The sequence below is a fragment of the Emydura macquarii genome, unplaced genomic scaffold, assembly GCF_026122565.2.
Source record: "Emydura macquarii macquarii isolate MOO-44397 ecotype Brisbane River unplaced genomic scaffold, CSIRO-AGI_Emac_v2 contig_1597, whole genome shotgun sequence".
Classification (NCBI taxonomy): Eukaryota; Metazoa; Chordata; order Testudines; family Chelidae; genus Emydura; species Emydura macquarii.
The window spans coordinates 272,136-289,464 of NW_027131734.1; the positions used below are offsets into that span (position 1 = coordinate 272,136).

The window sequence follows — 17,329 nt, forward strand, 5'->3', positions numbered from 1 at the left end:
TAAAATCCGGATCCTGGGGCCAGACTTTTTAGCTGGGGCCAATCTCTAGCAAGAACATGAGGGCCAACTGATTGCTGAATGAAATGGTCGTGTCGAATACATATCAAAATATGTAGAAGTTTGTGGGCAATGCTGCATAGAAATGTATTATTGTTTATCTTAAAGCTGTACCAATCGTCGTAGAATAGTTCTAGGTACAAAGAGCTGCTAGTATTTGCCATCCTTAAATACCCTTTAAAATCTATCTGACAATGGATTGTCTTCCTCTGTTTAACATTGAATGTTACATTTATCAAAGGTGCGGTCAATAATAAGGATGGCAAACCAGATCCTAGTGTTCTTGCAGTATTCCATGATTATATCAAGTTAATGCCTTTGGTTGCAGAAGCAAATCAGATGAGTGAGGAGTTGAAAAAGGTAAGTAGCAGTATCCACTTTTCCTCCCTAGCTACTGTAGTTTTCTTTCAAACTAATATAATAGCCTTTAGAACACTGCAGACAAATGATGTGAGTTTTTTTAGTACCATAATGTGGCTAGCAATTACTAAGGAGGGGATTGTTAGATGACTATCTACAAATATTTGAGGAGTGTAAATTCCGAAGCAGGAGAAGAATTGTTTAGGTTGTGTAAGGAGGTAAAGTTTAGAGTAATGACATGAAATTTAGCCAGGACAAATTTAGACTGGATATAAAGAATTCCATACTGTCCTTTGCTGATCCATCACTACTCAAAAACTTCCTTACAACATGCTCAAATAAAGTAACCAGCCTGAGTGCTGGTTTATTCCTCAAGTTTAGTAAAGTACCATGCTTTCTCCCTGCACCAGTCTCTCCACTATCGCTGAAGCTCTCCAATAGTCCTCCTTTATCTATAGAAATTCACTGTCTGTCTGTAGATATCATTGGGGTGACCAGCACCGATGGCAGCCTTTCTGTTTGGCCGTGATTTTCAGTGAGTGAAATCTCACTGTCTCTGGGGGATTAAGTGCCAAAGCAGGCAATCTTTGCTTTCAGCATTGGAATAGCCTACTCTGTGGGGTTTTGTTTTTTTTTTTTTTCCTCCTTCCAGCAACAAGTAAGAGACCTAGAAGCTCTGATAGTCCTTTTGCTGGATCCTCCCTCTGGTTGTTAGAGTAGTGAGGGAAAATTATTTTGCTAGGCTTTCCACTTGAATACTAGCATCTGAGAGGGGACAAATGTTTGAGGTGAGGTTGGGGAGAGATGGTCATCAAAAGGAAGGAACTTGAGCTTGTTTAGTGACTCAATAAAAGGTCAGAACCCACCTGTAGGTTAGTACCAGATTTCCCTCTAATGATAACAATATGACTACTTGTGTGCTACAATATAAAAGGAGGATCTAAAATAGCTGCCTGCAGTATACAGCAGAGTGGCAGTAAGTGGGGATGAGGAGGTAGCTTTAACATCTGGATACACTGGCAAAATTGTAGATGCCACAGTCCCCTTGGGAAGAGGAATTAAACTTCCAGACATTGTGAGATAATCCATTATTAGAATTTCTCTAACTTCTCTCTCACATAAATGTATTTGCAATATGCTACCCAATAAAACTTCTAATAGTAATCCTTTAATTTAATACGTTTGCCCTTTATATTGCACCATATTGTGACATAGTCTTCAGAAGTTTGGCTGAGTCCAACACTTGGATATTAATGTGTTATATTATATTCTCTTCAGAAACATTCTTTTTCTTCATAGGAGCTCACGTTGGAATTGAAAGTGAAAAATCTAGCATCATCTGACTCCAGAGGTTATGATCTGCAAAAGGAAATAATAGTAAAAGTGACTAACAAAATGACTAACCAGGTAAAGAGGCTAAGCCATTAATCATAATCTTGTGCTAATAGCAAAGTTCACTGGAGAAAATCAATATGATGCAAGCTACACATGACATTTACTGTCATGTAAGCCACATGCTTTCCCTTTGTCACAAACAGGGAGCTTTCTCAGTCCCCCTTCTGCTTTTTCTTTTATTTGTACACTCACATAACTTCTCCCACCCCTACATAGTGTCCCTGATTTGCTTGTCTCTGCCGTCAGTCTTTGTGGGCCCCAAATCCTGTATTCATTCACCACTGCATAGACTCCCATACACTCCTTATTTTCCATCAGTCTTTGTGGGCCCCAAATCCTGTATTCATTCACCACTGCATAGACTCCCATACACTCCTTATTCATACTGAAGCTGTTCTTTATTAGATACCTTAAGACCTTTGCTGCACTTTCTGTTTCAGCGTTCTGCAATAGAGAAGCTGATGATGAAATTCATGTGGTTGAATTATTTAAGAGATCTCAAACTCTTCTCAACAAGGTGTGACCCGTCCTGTGCCCAGGGCAGCCACCTGAAAATGCCAAGGTCAGGGCAGGCTGTAAAAAGAGAGCAGATTCTCCCAACACTGGTGGGTGACGCTGAAGTCAGGCTTCCCAACCAGCCACAAACTGCACTTCTGAATCCCCACAGAAGCCAGTACACAAATACACACAGCTTCCTTTACTGCATTTCAGCTTCTGCCTCCCAAATCAGCCCTAGGTCCAGGAAAGAGACCAGTTATTTAAACTCTATGCTCTTTACTAAAAAGGTTCACTCTGACCCCAAGGGGTCAGCCACAGTACCAGTTTAATATAAGTTTGGATCTTACCTAAAATAGCACACTGCCAGCCAATCCTTTAGTAACTAAAACTAAAGGTTTATTGTAAAAAGAAAGAAATAAACCATAAGAGAAATGTTAAAGGATTAGAGCAATCAGATACATACAAATGATTGAAAGTCCATATACATCAGGTTTCTAGAAGAATTGTGGAGTTTGCAGGCTTGTACAGTTCCTCTGGTATACATCCAGTACGTGGATGGGCCTTAGTCCTTCAGTTCAGTTTCAAGTGAATTGATCCAGAGGCAGGTATGTGTTTGTAGCTGAACAGGAAAAAGACAAAATGGTTTCTGTGGCTCGGCCTTATATACCCTCTGACCCTGGCCATGTGGTCTTGTGGAATATTACAAGAACTAAAATGGAGTCCAGAGTCACATGGGCCAATCCTGGTAACTCTTCAGATATGCCTTTAGTTTCTTCCTGGGCCCCTTGCATCTGTGAGTGTCTTAATGGGCCATTAAGCAGGCTATTGTTCTGCCACAGTCCTCTCTGGGGTATTGCCCAGGCAGCACAATTTGAAATACAGATATCTCAAATATATCTATAACTTCCATTTCACATATTACATGTGAACATAAGTATCATCATCTGACTTAGCATATTATAACCTTTCTAACAATACCTGATATGGTACATCTCACATGAATTATTATGATTTTGACATATTGATGTCGAACAATATAACAAATGCTCTCCCCCCCACATCTACCCAGCATGACACAAGGGTTTAAATGCAGAGAGATGTGGCCAGAGAACCTCATATCATAGCCTTGTCTATGCCAAGGTTTTTCTGATGGAGCACTTGTTCATTTTCATCAGGACTCAGAATAGTGGGAATGCTAGTGTACACTGAGATTTTTACCAATGTATCATCTAGATCTGCTTTGATGGGAGATTTGATTATAACTGATCAGAGGCTGCTTGACAATGAATGGCATAAAGCCCCAGCTTTTAAATAATGGAGAGCACTTACTAATTTTCTCTGTCTATAAAACTGAGATTTCAGCCACTTGTCTGTCTCCATTTTCCCTTTTATTATCAGGATATTCATTGTTGAGAGAAGGGTATGAACATCTTTTACATTTTTAATCCCAGAGTTTAGGCATTGGGGGATTCTGATTTGAGTCCATCCCTATTTTCAACTGACTTGTTTTGTACAGGAGCATTTTATAATGCATCTGATCCTCATTTTGATCTGGTATGTCTTTCCTGACATAGAGTGAAAAACCCATCTCCCCTTTCAAACTATTGCAGTTGGAGAACGTAGTACTATTGTTTCTTAAAGGGTTCCCAGATTTTCTGCTTGCTCAAATCTCCCATGAATGATATAAAGCGATCACAGGTTGTGTTGCTTTCTGTTTGCCTTTGAAAACATCCTGTTTCTCTGCAATGGGAGTGATGGGAGCACAGTGTTATATTTAAATACCAGAAAGGTATCCAGAGTGTGTGTATCACTGTATACACTAAAGGGCTGAATTTGGTGCACTTAACTTTAGGTCCTCTTTCCCTTACTAGTGTTCATCCTGTGGGTTAGAGTCTCTGGCAAAAGCCAACTGAAGATTCTTCTTCGAGGAGTGTCCCTATGGGTGCTCCACTGTAGATGGGTCTGTACACCCATGCTGCTGATCCGAGAACTTTGGTAGCAGTCCGTCCCGCCCATGCATGTGCTGCTCGTCACCTGCCACAAGGCCAGCCAGCATGTGCGTGCATTCCCGCCTCAGTTCTTTCTCAACCGCCCCTGGCTAGAGATGGAGCTCAGAGCTGTCCATTCACAGATTGTAAACTTCCTTTAGTTTTGTTAATTTTACCTCACCTTGAAGCTTTTTCCTTTGTTACCGTGTTTGTTTTTCGTTGGCTGTGCCAAAAAAGGAAAGAAGAGAGTTTGCCTTTCATCAATCCTGGGCAGGGCCCCCTGGACAAGGGTATGCCTGGCTCTCCAGGCTTCAAAAAATGCCTCAATTGCAAGGAGTCTATCCTGTGACTGACAGGCACTCGCAGTGCATCCACTGCCTAGGACAAAAGCACAATCCACAAAGTTATGGTTGGAGCCTGCAACTAAAACCCTGGTCCAGGAAAGACAGAGAGTTGAGACTCGAACTCCTGCTCTTGGAGTCAGCCATTCAACCCCTGGAGTCCCAGCGAGAACTCTCACTGCAGCCTTCTACTTTGATCCCAAAGAGATGCTCAGTTAAGGCTGCTAAGGAAAAGGTCTTTGAGTCCTCACAGTGTGCCCCCGATCAAGCCAGAAATGATCTCTGCCTCCATCGGTACTAGTGGTGCCAAAGCCACCTAGTGCTGGTACCTAGGACATGCATGGTACCGAGTCAAGAGAGCAAGTTGGTCTGCCCAGACATCCGGTGGGCACAGGCAAAGAAGTACCAGTACTACGAGGGTGTGAAAGGCATAGAAGATCCACTTTGGGTAAGGCTACATCGGCACCAACCCTATGCACGTGGAACTGACGGACCGTACGGCCAGGTCCACATCTCTAACTCCATCAGTGCAAGCCTCTTGGCACCAACATTCACCATCAGTACTGACGCTATCTGGTGCGCGATGGATTTCTGTGTTTGATGCACCGAACTCCCCCCTACTCAGTACCGGGGCCCTGGCACCAAGTTCTCCCAGAGCACTGGATTTGCTGATATTTCCCTGCCGAGCCTTTCTCATCAGCATCGGAAAGTGAGCAAGAGGACTTGGGTTCCCACCGCTCTTCATATCCGCCATATGGGACCCAATCTCATTATGAGTTCCAGGGATTATTGTCCCCCCAACCCTCAGCTTCCATGATTTGGTCAACCATGGTACCAGCCACCAGCCCCTTACCCTGTACTGGGACTGTTGGCAGGCTTGAGGCAGCAAGTTTCCCAGCCCCTAAAGTGGCATAACCAACAGGCAAGAAGGCACCCTCCTTCAGCTGCAGCTTTGAAGGCTTCGGAACCCCCTGAACATCTGGGGGAGGAAGCTGGGGTGGAGGCAGAGGAAGAAAACACTCCTCAAGCTCATTTCTCATCATCCTCACCAGACGACGCGGCGATGCCCCCTCCACCATCCATGGCTGATGATTTTTAAATCATTCCAGGACCTAGGTCAGAGGGTGGCATAAACCCTGCAAATACAGTTGCAGGAAGTGACTGAGTGAGCCTCAGCACAAATTGGTGGACATTTTACACTCTTCCACCTCTGCCAGAGTGGCCCTCCTGATGAATGAGTCAGTTCTGGAGACTGCCAAAGTCATATGGCAGACCAATGTGTCCGACCCACCAACTTACAAGCAGACAGACAAAAAGTATTATGTGCCAGTAAAGGACACGGAATTTTTATTTTCCCACCCGCCTCCCAATTTCATCACTGGGGATGTGGTTAATTCTAGAAGCCGCCAGCACCAATTTAAATCCAATCTCTATCTTCTTCCATGTGACTACAGAGAGGTTTCTTAAGGGCATAGCAAAACTCTTCTCTCAACCTGGGCTCCCGAATGGGATCTCAACCTAGTGTTAAAAGGACTGACTAGACCACCATTTGAACCCATGGGCTTTTGTTCACTAACTCACCTTTCCATGAAGACTACTTTCCTCATTGCCATCACCTCTGCCAGAAGGATAGGAGAGAGAGTGGCTTTGATGGCACCATCCCCCTTTTACTGTGATCTTCCTGGACAGGGTCACACTTAGACCTCATCCAAGGTTCATTCCAAAGGTGACTTCTGCATTCCACATGAATCAGCTTATTCAGCTTCAAGTCTTTTATCCCAAACCTCATAAGGATAATAGGGAAGCCATCCTTCTTATGTTCTACATAAGAATAGCATTGGCCTTCTTTTGGGACAGGACAAGGGCTTTCATGAAATCCCCGAGAGTTTTCCTGTCTTTTGCAGATAGGTCAGAAGACACAGCGATCTCAGCTCAGCGACTCTCTAAATGGGCTCCAGCTGTATTAAGGTCTGTTACCAATTCCGTAAGGCAACTCCCCCATCTTCAGTACACATGCATTCTGCGGGGTTGGTTTCCTCGTCCGTAGTCTTCTCCAAGAGTATCCCTATATCAGAAATCTGCAGAGCCACTACCTAGATATCTGCGCATACCTTTGCAGAACACTCCACCATCCTGGGAAATTTGGCTACAGAGACCAAATTTGGTGCTGTAATACTATCATTGGTATCAGATTTGACTCCAAAGTCCCAACCTTCAATGGTGGGTACTGCTCGGGAGTCACCTACAGTGGAGCATCTATAGAGACACTACTTGAAGAAGAAGAGGAAGTTACTCACCTTGTGCAATAATGATGGTTCTTCGAGATGTATCCCCTTATTGGTGCTCCACAACCCACCCTCCTCCCCTGTACTTGACTCTGCATTAGAAAAGGAACTGAGGACTGAATGCCTGTGCACGTTGGCTGGCCTCGTGGCAGGTGAGGAGCAGCGCATGCTGGGGCAGGATGGACTGCTACCAAAGTTCTCCGATCAGCAGTCTGGGGACACAGACCCCCCCTATAGTGGAGCACCCATAGGGACACATCTCAAAGAATCATGGTTATTGCACAAGGTGAATTACCTCCTCATCTGGCAAGTGTGAGTGCACCAAAGTGAGAATCCCATGACAATTCATTTAATCATCTTTCCTGTGCATCTCTAGGTGTGGGTGTGGTCAAAGGCCAAGTTCATCAACAGGAAATTCCTAATGGAGGAGCTTTACCAGCATTTTTTAGACGGAGAGGATGTGTATGTGGGCCAAGACAGCGATCCATTCTGGGATCCTGTTGAAGTCATTCATTTAGGATCTGCTCACATTTGGCTTCAGTCACTTGCTTACTGCATGAAGTTGGAAGAACAAACAGAGGTTCTGAACTCTGAAGGAATGGAGGAGGCTATTCTACTTATAAACATTGTTCCGTGTTCCGGTGACGGAAGGTGAAGGTTTGCCTTTTCCTTATTTGTACTAACTCCTATCTAAGAACACTTTTAAAAATATCCAATTCAGGAAGTTCACATGGTGATATGTCTGGTGGGAGATGGAGGCTAAAAACATTGGGCAAAATATGAAAACCATGTGAAATTCAAACAGGCTTACAAAGGTAAAAATGGGAGCAGGATTTGTTCCAATGACTTTAGCACATGGGAAAAATATGCCATGTGACAGTACTATTGATGTCCAGGTCCATCCTCAGCTCCCTGGGGTTGGGCGCTACAAAGACAGCTGCGCGACCCCTGGGAGGGTGAAGTCCCTTGAGTTATTACCCAGGCTGCCATCATAGCTAAGTGAAAGAACCACACTGATGGACTCCAGAGGGAGCTACTTCCAGGCTTCTTTGTCAGATGTGGATGAGTTTTGCAAGGAAGGGCCTTGGTGAGAAATTTTAAAATCGCAGATAATGAAGTCTTGTTGGACCTTCTGGGGAAGAGAAACAAACAAAGCGTGTAATGAATAACTACCTATTATCTTCTGTTGTAGTTTGCCTTTCCTCCTCCTAAATAACAATTACAAAGCACCCTAAGAACATGAGGTAGTACATGCCACTGAGACCAGGTTTCAGATGTTTAGGTGGGGAAGCTTTGGAGGCAATAGTTGCTCAGTAGGGTGTGGGAAAAGGCACTGATGATGCTCCAGATAAAACAGGCTTGAGAGGGTAGAGAGGCAACAAACATAAACATTGCACCAGAGGTTCTCAAGCTGTGGTTTGTGTAGCATTGCTCTGTAGGAGGCAGAGTTGGTTCTGCCACAATGGTGAAGCTTTAGTCAGTTTTCAAGCAGTGACACCTCTTGGTAGTTGTAGGTCAAGGACACTGAGGGTTTCCAAAAAATAATGTGACCAACTATACTTAGAGCCCCCACACTCCCATGAATGGCTGCTTTGTCTGATGTTTGTAAGTTCATTTGTAAGCAAATTTGCCCTCACCATAACTGAAGGTTAACAAACACAAAAAGCCAGACCAAACGCTGATTGACCTGGAGTGCTTAGAGCAGTGGGAGCTGCAGATGATGGTCCTCTCTAGTCTCGGGGAAAAAGGAACGTTTTTAAAAAAGCGTGTTGGTGACATGTTTTAATTAACACTATTTTAAACACCATTTAGCCTGTAGTGTAGACCTTGACTAACGCAGACCTTGGTCAACTAACACATTTGTATAGGCAATTAAACCCTGTCTACACTAGATATTAAGTGATATATTCCAGGGCCAATAATTTATATTGTTTATGTTCCAAGCCCAATAAGACGAAAAGAAAATCGTTCTTAATATAAAATCTTTCTCCCAGGGCTTGTCCACATGGAAAATTAGTGCACAGCAAGCTAGGGTGTGAATTTACGGCTCACTAATTACTCTACACTAACTGCCCATGCGGGCTCTCTTACAAAGTGTCTTTGTGTGCTTTAGTTTGTTACACTTAAATGTGTACTAAGCTAACATCTCTCTGCTTCCCTGGCTCAGCCTCGCTTTCTACCACCAGAAAGCTCTATAGCTTGATAAGATTGATTAAACAAATACCTTTTATCTTAGTTGTAATCCACTAAATTAAGGAGCTTGTTTGTTTGGAGGGACAGAGTGGAAAAATATTTTTTGAAAGCGTTTGTGCCCCCATTTCTCCTCCTTGCCTTCATACTAGCTGCTTTTTTTTTTTTTTATCTGTTCTGTGTGTCTTTCCATTTTTCAAGCGTTTTGTTGCACCTCCCATCGCCCTCTTTTTTCCTAATCCCTGTCTCCCTCACTCATTCAAAAGATACCAGGCCTGACTCCTAATCTTGTCATCTTGGAGTACCAGTAGCAAAGGAAATGAGCTATGTTTATAATGTACAGTCCCTTCCTTATGGTTTCGTCTCCCATCATTGGTGTTACCAAAATGTATGTGTAAACAGCTGTCCTCCCCTCTGTTCCCAGACTCCTCCTCACTGGCCTGATACATTCACTAATGTCACCATCATTTATTTGCTGTGAAAGCTGAGCCAGATTTAACATGTTCTATCATTATTCCTACTTTTTTAGAGCCTTTGGAGAGGACGATGTGGTCATTGACCCTTTGGAATTGCTGGGAAGAAGGATTGATTTCCAGATTCACATCTTACAGTGCCTTGGAGTCAAATGGCTTAGAGAAGTCACCAAGCGGGGGATTCAGATAGGGTACTGTGTTGCATTAGTTCACTGTTTCCTCCACAGTATGTTCAGTTTGAATCTTTGGTGAAAGCGAGAGCAGTTTCATAGTTATCCCGATAGAAGTTTTCAAACTGCATGAACCACTATCGTCTGTTTGTGTTAGATCTCTAGGCTGCAAGACCTACTTAATGTCACAGGCTCAAAATCACAGCTGCTCTCTTAAAGGACATGTTAATAGAAGCAAGCCCTGCCTTGAACGGTAATATTTGAGCTCATTTGCTCCAAACAAAGGTGAATTTCCTCAGTGAATGGGAGCAAAGCACCCCTGTGGATTGGTTGGAGAGTAGGGGGCAGGAAGCTTTAGGCCCCGTAATACAAAATAAATTCTTGTATTATTAAAGCTGTTTAAGCAAATGCATTTTTAGACGGTGACAAAATGTTCAGTGACAAACTGCTACGGTCAACAAAATGAATCAAGTGAAGGCATATTTTCACATAATGTGTGGTTGGTGTGTGCCTGCCCAAAGCATTCTATTTAGCAAGAGGGAACAGCTGACCTCCAAATGCTGCTGTAATTCTTTTGTTCACATTTTCTTTGTTCAAATAGCTGACCTTTTCAAATACTGACCTGGGTGATTATTTACATTTTATGTTAATGTTTCATTTCTCTAGGTACAGAGTTTATGATCTTCCACACACACTCTACACAAAGCCTGTCTGGGAAAACATGAATGCAAAGATTGAAGAGACAGTCCACTTCTCCACTCTAAATGCATCCCATGAATTTTTGAATTATTTGGAAAGAAATGCTTTAATTGTTGATTTGTGGGGGCTTCAAGGTATTTCTTTACAATATTCCTTTTTAATTGGCATAGTGCTTCACAGCTTCAGGTTGTAAATAGAATCAAACCATATAATAGAAAACTGCCTGATTGCAAGACAGAGCTACTGTGATGCTTCAATTGAATATTTAAATATTTAAATACTGAAAGACTGATTAGAAGTTACTTGGTGTAACCATCTTAGAATGAACGTGTCAACCTAGCCTAGACGGATCTGATCATTTCAATCATTTGATGCAAAAAGCAGCCTCTATTAAATAGCTCTATGTCTTACACTTAAGTGGCATCTCAAATTTAAGTATCTTATTGCTTTAAAAGCATTAATGAAATAAGTCTCACAACACACATGTGAAGTAGATAAGCATTATTACCCTCATTTATAGATGAGCAAACTGATGTACAGAGAGGCTAAGTAACTTCCCATGGACATACAGCAAGTAATTGTCAGAGGTGGGAAATATACTGTGTAGTCCTAGATTAGACATAAGTCCTTACTTCCAGTTCCCTACTTTTTAGAGTGGGAGGAACAGTCTGTAGAGTGACTGCGTGAATACCACAGCTTGCAAATACCAATGTTCACTTTCATGAGAGTTAGTGATTTTTTCAACATACACCTCCCAGAGCACGGGCGTCAATGTGAAGTTGGTTTACCAGGTAGAAGTTGAAACGTGCACAGTACCATTGTTAAGAGCAGGGGTTCTGAAACTGGGGGTCAGGACCCCTATAGGGATCGCAAGATTATTATAGGGTTTGGGGGTCACGAGCGGTCAGCCCCCACACATGCTGTGGCTGTCAGCCCCATGCATGGCAGACAGCCAGAGCCCTTCAGATATGGGTGGCCATAGAGCAGCAGCTGCTGGCCAGGTGCTCTGAAGACAGTGCCACTCCCAGCAGCAGTGAAGAAGTAAGGGTACTATGTCACAGGGGTGTGGGTGGCCTGGCATGGGGGGGTCGTCACAGCCTGAAATATTTTCAAACGGGGTCCCAGAAAAAAAGTTTGAGAATCCCTGGTTAAGAGCATCCATGTTCTTACATTATTATTTACTATTAGTGTGGACGGGGCAACAGTTCCCTACATAGTCAGGGAACATACTACAGTAGAACCTCAGAGTTATGAATACCTCAAGAATGGAGGTTGTTCGTAACTGTGAACAAAACATTATGGCTCTTCTTTCAAAAGTTTACAACTAAACATTGACCTAATACAGCTTTGAAACACTCCTATGCAGAAGAAAAATGCTGCTTTCCCTTTTTTTAGTAGTTTACGTTTAACACAGTACTGCACTGCATTTGATTTTTATTTTTTCATCTCTGCTGCTGCCTGATGGAGTAATTCCAGTTCCAAATGAGGTGTGTGATTGACCGGTCAGTTCGTAACTCTCTGGTTCTACTCTATAGGCGAGATTTTGATCCAGGCCTAGTGTTAAAATCTAAGACAAAGTTACTGTTCTTCCTCGAGTGCTTGCTCATGTCCATTCTGAATGTAGGTGTGTGTGCACGCCACATGCACCAGTGCCGAAAGTTTTTCCTCTAGCAGTATCCATAGGGCCAGCTCTAGCGCCTTCTGCAGCGGCGCACACATACACGTGCATATATGGCGCTGCCAGCCCCCTCCCTCTCAGTTCCTTCTTACCGCCTGTGATAGTGCTGGAACGATTCTCTTGTGTTTGTAAGTCTCCGTGTTCCTAGTGGCTTTTCTGTCTACTTACTATCAGTGTATATAGTTTCAAAGTTCTAGAAAGTTGTTATTAGTTAGGTTCGAAGCGAAGGAAGCTCCCACGGTCAGGGCATGCCCCAAGCCCTTTGCTTCTTGTAAGAAGCTTATGCCATTGAGTGACCCACATCAGAGTTGTCTGAGCTGCTTGGGGAAAGCCCACCTCTCCACAAAGTGCAAGATTTGTAAGAGCTTTCACCCAAGAACCAAGGAGGACTGAGATATAAGACCCAAGGACCTTCTGATGGAAGCAGCGCTCAGACCGGCATTGGAGCTGAGGTCAGACTCGGGACTGAACCACTGTGGCCTCATTGAAAAGCGCTCCACCAGCGTTGGAGCTCCCCCCAGCACCGTTCGTCATTCCTGGTGCCAAAGAAGCACCAGAAGAAGGCACATTTGGAGAGGAAGCGTTTTCTGGCGCTGAAGCCAGCTAAGAAAGCTAAGCCGGAGTTAGCCCAGAAAGGACTCCACCCGGACGGGCATCGAGTCCAACTACCGCACTGCCACTGACTCTGGGGAGTGGCATAGGGCCGCGCCACCTGTTGGTCCCTTCCACGCCTGAGACGTTCCAGGTGATGAGGAGCCTCTTGGCCTCGCCAGTGCCATCTACACCGCGAGAGGGTAGGGCAGTGCACCGAAGAGCGGATGCCACAACTGAGGGTTCACAGAGGGGGACGCAGACGTTGGCACAATGACCCTGGCCCTCATCTGTGAGCCACTTTTTGTCAACCCGAAGTTCTCCGAGCCCAGGGCGTCAGGTATTGGTGACACAGAGCAGGGCACCAGAGCCATGGCACTGTGCAAGTCCTTATAGGATACCCCAGGACAAGACAAGATCATGGCATCAACAACGATTCGGCTCTGGTCATCGCTCCCCGGCACAAGTTCTTGAACACCAGGAGTCAGGCAAGCAAGCAAGGTCAGCACCCCAGTGGTCACCGGAGCATTCTTCTGTGAACTTGGGAGACAAAGTGGTAGTTCCCCCAAGGGGACAAGCTATGGAGCAGCCCGTGTCTGCCCCTATGCCACCACAGATGGGGGGGACAGTCGCAAGGATAGTGGTCTGGGACCTGGTAGTACTGGAACCCCTGGGGGTTATCCCATCCCACGGTGCCATATCCACTCTCCTCCATGGGAGCTTCGGTGCCACACTCCTCAAAGGACGTTGTGACCCGTCTGTGCCTAGGGTAGCCACCTGAAAATGCCAAGGTCAGGGCAGGCTGTAAAAGGAGAGTAGATTCTCCCAGCGCTGGTGGGTGACTCTGAAGTCAGACTTCCCAACCAGCCAGAAACAATGCTTCTGATTCCCCACACTGGTTATCAAGATGCTAAAACAAAAATATACACAGTCCCCTCTACTGCATTTCAGTCTCCGGCTCCCAATCAGCCACTAGGTCCAGTAAAGAGATCAGTTATTTAAAACTCTATGCTCTTTACCAAAAAGGTTTCTCCTGATCCCAAAGGGTCAGCCACAGTACCAGATCAATATAAGTTTAGATCTTACCCAAAGTACCAGACTGCCAGCCAATCCTGTAACAACTAAAACTAAAGGTTTATTATAAAAAGAAAAAAACACACTATAAGAGAAATGTTAAAGGACTAAAGCAATCAGATACATACATACAAATGATTTGAAAGTCCATATAAATCAGGTTTCTAGTAGAATTGTGGAGTTTGCAGGCTTATACAGTCCCTCTGGTATACATCCAGTACCTGGATGGGTCTCAGTCCTTTGTTTCACAGCTTCAGTTCAGTTGTAGACAGGTTGATCCAGAGGTAGGTGAAGACTGAAGACAGACAGACTAAAGACAAAATGGATCTCGGGCAGCTGCCTTTTATGTCCTTTGGTCTTTGCCATGCTGCTTGTGGAATTTTACAGGAACAAGATGGAGTCCAGAGTCACATGAGTAAGTCCTGGTGACTCATCAGGTATATCCCTGGCTTCTCCCCCTGGGCCCATTTTACCTGTGAATTTCCTTAATGGGCCATTAAGGAGGCTAGCGCTGCAGCCATCCTGTCTGAGGTGTCACCCAGACACAGCACAATTTGAAATACAGATATATCAAACATATCCATAACTTCCATTACATATATAACACATGAACATAAACATCATCATCATCATCTTACTTAGCACATTATAGCCTTTCTAACAGTACCTGACATGGCATATCTCACATGAATTACTATGATTTTGACATATTGATGTTAAACAACATAATTAATGCCCCCCCTCCCAATCTAGCCAGCGTGACAGACGTCACTACAGCACTGACTGTAGGCAGTGACTCAGACCATGAGGAGTTGTTGTCAGGCAGCCTATGGGTGGCCACCCAGCTCGGGAAGAGGTGCCCGCACCCCCTTAACTGCTGGCCTCCTCCTCGTCTTCCCCGGCCGAGGCAGTAGCAGGCCCTTCGCAGGCCCCACTGGACCATTATAGGGCACATCAGGACCTGCTGAGAAGAGTAGCGGCTAACCTGGGCCTTAAGATAGAGGAGCTCAAAGAACCGGTGGATGAACTCTTTGGAGTCCTGGTGTCTGCAGCTCCCCCTAGAGTGGCCCTCCTGGTACACGACAGAGTGGTCAAACTGGTTAAGGTGCTGTGGCAAACCCCACGGTCTCTGCCCCCCACATCCAAGCAGGCAGAGAAGAAATATTACATGCCCGCTAGGGGATTTGAATATTTGTATACCCACCCATCTCTGGGCTCGGTGGTCACAGCAGCAAACAAGTGAGACAGGCAAGGGAAAATGAGCTCCACACCAAAGAATAGAGGCAAAAAAGATAGACATATTTGGACATAACATTTATTCAAAGGCAAGCTTGCAGCTAAGGGTAGCTAACCAGCAGACGTTGCTGGGGCGATACCACCTTAACATATGGCAGTTGCTCGAGAAATTCATCGATTCCCTCCCCCAGCCCTCAAAGCACGAATTCAAGGCCATCCTGGAGGAGGGTAGGACTGTGGCCAGGGCCTTGCTACAGGCGGCTTCAGACGTGGCAGACTCGGCAACATGGGCGATGGCCTCTGCGGTGTCTATAAGGGGAGAGCCTCATGGCTCCAGTCATCTGGTCTCTCGACGGAAGTGCAGCACTCCATCCAGAACCTCCCGTTTGATGGCACCGCTCTGTTTGCAGACCAAACTGACTCAAGGCTGCATGTTCTAAAGGACACTAAGGCCACGTTGCGATCTTTGGGCCTTTATATCCCATCCCCATCAAGAAGGCACTTCAGGCCTTTACAGTAGCAGCACTTTGGAGGACCTATAATGGAATGGACATGAGCAACACATCTCGAAGAATAGCAGTTACTGGTAAGTAACCTTGTTTTACTTACCTTGTAACTGTTGTTCTTTAAGATGTGTTGCTCATGTCCATTCCACAACCCACCCTCCATCTCCTTTGTCAGAGTTCCAGCAAGAAGGAACTGGGAGGGAGGGGGCCGGCAGCACCATATATGTGAGCGCATATGTGCGCCGCTGCAGAGGGCGCTAGAGCTGGTCCTACAGATACCGCTAAGGGAAAAACATCCGGCATCGGTGCATGTGGCGCACACACACCTACATTCAGAATGGACATGACCAACACATCTCGAAGAACAAGTTACAAGGTAAGTAACTGTTCTTTCCCTAACATGAGTATAGAGCTACCAGTAAGTTGTTCAGTCTATACTAAAAATAGAAGATGATAGAACATGGATGCCCATAGCTACAGAAGGGAGCAGTGCTAATATATAGTGCTTTTTTCAGTGTGGTTGGGCTCTAGATCTAGGAGGTTTGAATGCTTAGATTGCAGTGCTATCTCAGGTATAATAGGTCAGGTCAGGACATCTTAGGAGGTGCTGTGACATTACTTATTGCTCTGACAGCTTAACTCTGGATCTGTCCTTATTTCATACTTGAAAGAAGTATTTTGGCCTCTGTCACTGTGTTGCAGTTAAAAAAAATGGCAAAAAATTGTTCAGGGGCCCTGATCCTGGCTGCGATCTGTGTGTGTTACTGTCCTACAAATAATAATTGGCTGGTTGTTTGGCTGTTAGCTGTTGTGTTCCAGAATGTGGGAGGATGTGGAGATAACTTCAGTAATTGATGTCCCTTGCACAGTCATCTGTGGCTCCAGACTAAGGTGGCAGAATCTGGTTCCATCTTTTCACCTTCCCCTCTATCCCCAAACTTCCATATTTCAATGGCAAAAAGGATGACGAAAGGACAGAGAAGAGGATGCATCACTGCCTTTTTTGGAGGAGGGTGTTAAACCTTGTTTTCTCCCCTTGGGGTATCTGGAGCCTGACTATCACAATTCTACTTTGCAACTTTGGTAGCAGCAGCAAATTTGATAAATACACTAGCTACCTTCCCTTCCAGGTCATTTATTTAGATACTAAGAATCTGTTGGTTTACAGCCAGGTATCCCATGTATTTAGAACTCTCTATCAGTGTCACTAATGTAGCTAATTGTGAAATTGGTGTCTGAAATTTTAGATGTTTAATTGTTGATGTGTATATTTAAAAGAATCAAACATATGCTTGAGATTTGTTATACAAATGTTATATATTGGATGAAAGTTTGAGAAAATGGAGATTACTGTTGTAAATTCAAAGAGATGTGTCAGAGTTTTGGAATGAAGTTATATTTATTTCCCCCTAAATATTTCAACTGATGTACAACACAGATATAGTAGTGAAGGAACGTGCCAACAGTCTCTGTGCTGTCTTTCCCACAATGCAGAAGGGTGCGCTGAACTGGACTACTCCCTACAAGACATGGTCACAAGCGAGGGCACCATTATAATTGATAATCCAAAAACTGCGATTGCAAATGATATTGGTCTGGTGAGTCCTCTTAAATTATCAATAACACTCTTTGATTAAATCAGTGGACCTGATAATCCTGCAAGCTTTTACTTCCCTGAGGGCTTTTCTAAACTTGTACTGCTACAGTGGTACAACTACTGCTACACCACTGTAGCACTTCAGCGTAGACAAAAACTGCACTGACAGGTGGTTGGAAAAATCCCTACCC

At 44.5% G+C, this 17,329-nt stretch overlaps 1 protein-coding gene across 1 annotated transcript in view; it reads left to right on the forward strand.

Moving 5' to 3' along the window:
* LOC137157838 (kinesin-like protein KIF28) overlaps nucleotides 1-17,329 on the forward strand; it is a 79,878-nt gene that overhangs the window by 54,474 nt on the left and 8,075 nt on the right. Inside the window, exons 15-20 of the mRNA XM_067555274.1 lie at nucleotides 299-417; nucleotides 1,717-1,824; nucleotides 7,301-7,575; nucleotides 9,644-9,778; nucleotides 10,424-10,590; nucleotides 17,036-17,139. Coding sequence (XP_067411375.1) covers nucleotides 299-417; nucleotides 1,717-1,824; nucleotides 7,301-7,575; nucleotides 9,644-9,778; nucleotides 10,424-10,590; nucleotides 17,036-17,139 — 908 coding nt within the window. The remainder of the gene's footprint in view (nucleotides 1-298; nucleotides 418-1,716; nucleotides 1,825-7,300; nucleotides 7,576-9,643; nucleotides 9,779-10,423; nucleotides 10,591-17,035; nucleotides 17,140-17,329) is intronic.